We start from the raw sequence: 2618 nt of genomic DNA, 5'->3' as shown, positions 1-2618 counted from the left end.
CGGGTTGCTCACCCCTGATCTTTTCAATTAGGATTCTAGCACTCTCTTGATCAACTGTGCTGAAGCGGTCTTTCTTAAGCACAGCTTGGATCTGGTTGCTGATGTCACGATGTGTTGGGAAAAAGGCCCTGCAGCTGCTATCAGGCTTCTTCTTGTTCGCAAAAATTACGTCGTGCACATAATAGTGAAGGCACTTTTTCACATCTGATACAGAAGTAATGCCTTCTCTTGCCAACATCTGAATTCAATCAGCAACGCTCTTGTCTATGTTTTGGCTGAAAGCTTCTATGTCCTCAAAACAATGGTTTTGATGGGAACTGCAGTCGGCAATCCTAACATATACCCGCGTCTCTTTGGCCACAGTCTGCTGCTCTGCGTCAAGTGCCTCCTGCAGCTCCTTGGCCTTGTCGGCTTTCAGACGACCCTCTCTTGTCTGGCCGCATGGCTGGGGCACATCCACCTAGAAAGCAGGCACTGTTAAGTACACAGATCATATTTTATGGTTTCAAACAGTGCGACAAGATGAGGGCGAAGTCAAGATGAGACATAAGACAGCGCTGAACTATTAGCTGGAAGTATATTTCCACTATTGCCAGTATGTATACATGTGGGAAATAGCAAAATAAGAGCGCAAAGCACAAAACACATACAGTCCTGGCTTAGATGCCGAGACTGTATGCGTTGTGCTCATTTTATCTTTCACACTCTGTTTATCTTGCTATTTCTCACGTGTATATATACTGGCAATGGTGGAAATATAGAGCGCTGTCTTCTGTCTCATCTTGACTTTGCCCTCATCTTGTTGCGCTGCTGGAAACCATAATGATCTTCAACCAACTGTGTTGTGTCGGAATGCACAATCATAAATGACATGATAAAGGTCCCCAGAAATTAATCTGGAATTATTTTTTACTTGTCATTGCACATTACATACCTGGAAATCTGGGTACAACTCAATCCTCTTCAAATTCATTGTTGCTGCGTACCCCTTCTTCTTTGTGCCTTGGAGGTTCACCCACTTCTTCCCGTACACCTCCTTCTGCCAGTCAGTGGTACTTGAACTCTGTAAATGAAGTTAACAATATTTATTTCTCGTGTAAACTTGTAGTAACTTAAAGTAAATCTTTACACTGCCTACACACAATCTTTGAACGGGAAGACTGCTGGATATGTGCATGAGATTGAAACTTTTGGAAGTGCATCACCATGTAACATACCTGTTCTTTTTTTTTCTCCTGAGTTTTCTTGTAGTACTCCGTTCCAAATATGCACACTTTGACGGTTTCCTTGACAACTCGGAACGGCACATTGTCCAGAGAGATTCGAGATCCGCAGTGGATCATGGAGAAGACGACATTGGCTGAAAATAAACAATAAAGATGATTTAATGAAGGCACCTAGTTTTATGCATGGCAGAGGGCAATATCAAATCTTGTTTTAGTTTTTGTGTAATGGCAGCAAAAAAACTTTAAGATGCGCTGCCTCTGGCAAGAAATTCTGGCTTTCGTCAACCAGAATAATAAATATAATTATCATTATTATTATTAATAATTACCCAGACTCTTTATGTGGTTTTTAAGTTACAACTTACAAGCAGCCCCAACACGTTACAGTTTGGTTGGGCCTTGTGATTTTAATATAATTGGGCAAAAAATCTCGACCCTGACCCTTCAGCTTCTCATATACAGCGTTTAACATCAGGCCCGCCTTGCTCTAGAAGTCTAATTCACACTTCCTGGAGGACCACGGATGGCACGCACGGCCATGTCACTATTAGCTTGCTAGCGCGGTGCTAATCATGACTAAAACCGAAAAAATACAGTTCAGTTACAACTCAATTATTTGGGGCGCTAAGCAACGGGGACCAAAGAAACATGCAGACACAGACAAGGCGCCAATTACAGCTCCAATAACGTTTATAGAATCTCTGAAGATCGGGTCATGCCCGGTAATCCGAACAATACTTCACTCACACCGAAATGAATCGGTTCCAGGGGAACTGTGAACCGGTAACGAAAACAATGATACCTAACCCTAACTTCAAAAAGGCGAAAACCAATAACCGCAACTGAAAAGAAGCCTGTCCTGCCGTGTCCCTAGCTGGTTTAAATTACTACTGCGTGTTTCAATGCTAGATCTACGCGCAGATCAATTCATTAAGAAGCAATCGAGACATCCTCACATTTAGACGACTTGCTCAGGTCTCTTGATGTCCGCACAGCATACCTCTCGTTGACGGCAGCCAGGGACCTCTCAAAAAGCTTTAGCTCTTCGTCTGACTTCAGGTAGCCATGAGAGTAGCCGTCGTCATGACGTAATCCTTGGAGGCACTTTTCGATCACCTTCTGTCGGTCAGGAGGCTCGCTCATCGTTGCGTTCCGGTTTTCCGGCCACTTAACAAGACAGTGCACGCTTCTCGCTCACGTGGAGTGCACGCCACCACAGCGACCGCGTCGACCGCGTACCGCGCCGTCAAACGGAGAGAGACAGAGAGACAGAGAGAAAAAAAAAAGAAAATGGTGGCTACGTCATCGCGGCGAGGCCCCGCCCTGCACGGATTTGTTGTGAGAACAGTCCCACCCGTGTCTTCCCTTTGGCCAGCCGTGGTTATCCGCTGG

At 44.8% G+C, this 2618-nt stretch overlaps 1 protein-coding gene across 1 annotated transcript; it reads right to left on the bottom strand.

The window, feature by feature from the left end:
• Nucleotides 1-223: 223 nt before the first annotated feature.
• LOC119179173 (uncharacterized) lies at nucleotides 224-2374 on the bottom strand. The gene is made up of 4 exons (XM_075885798.1): nucleotides 2183-2374; nucleotides 1218-1360; nucleotides 935-1063; nucleotides 224-460 (listed from the first exon to the last, which is right to left on the bottom strand). Exons 1-4 carry the CDS (start codon nucleotides 2367-2369, stop codon nucleotides 245-247), a joined length of 675 nt encoding a protein of 224 aa, XP_075741913.1. The 5' UTR covers nucleotides 2370-2374; the 3' UTR covers nucleotides 224-244.
• Nucleotides 2375-2618: the final 244 nt, after the last annotated feature.

This window comes from Rhipicephalus microplus, chromosome 2, assembly GCF_043290135.1.
Source record: "Rhipicephalus microplus isolate Deutch F79 chromosome 2, USDA_Rmic, whole genome shotgun sequence".
Classification (NCBI taxonomy): domain Eukaryota; kingdom Metazoa; phylum Arthropoda; class Arachnida; order Ixodida; family Ixodidae; genus Rhipicephalus; species Rhipicephalus microplus.
The sequence above is the reverse complement of the archived record's forward strand: the minus strand, read 5'-3'. Positions and strand labels throughout refer to the sequence as shown.

Excerpts from the sequence above, each read along its gene's own strand:
- LOC119179173 (XM_075885798.1), bottom strand. The coding sequence starts at position 2,369 with ATGAGCGAGCCTCCTGACCGACAGAAGGTGATCGAAAAGTGCCTCCAA. Across the intron at positions 1,361-2,182 it reads CCTGAGCAAGTCGTCTAAAT|CCAATGTCGTCTTCTCCATG; the intron begins GTGAGGATGTCT and ends GTTTATTTTCAG. Across the intron at positions 461-934 it reads AGTTGTACCCAGATTTCCAG|GTGGATGTGCCCCAGCCATG; the intron begins GTATGTAATGTG and ends CCTGCTTTCTAG.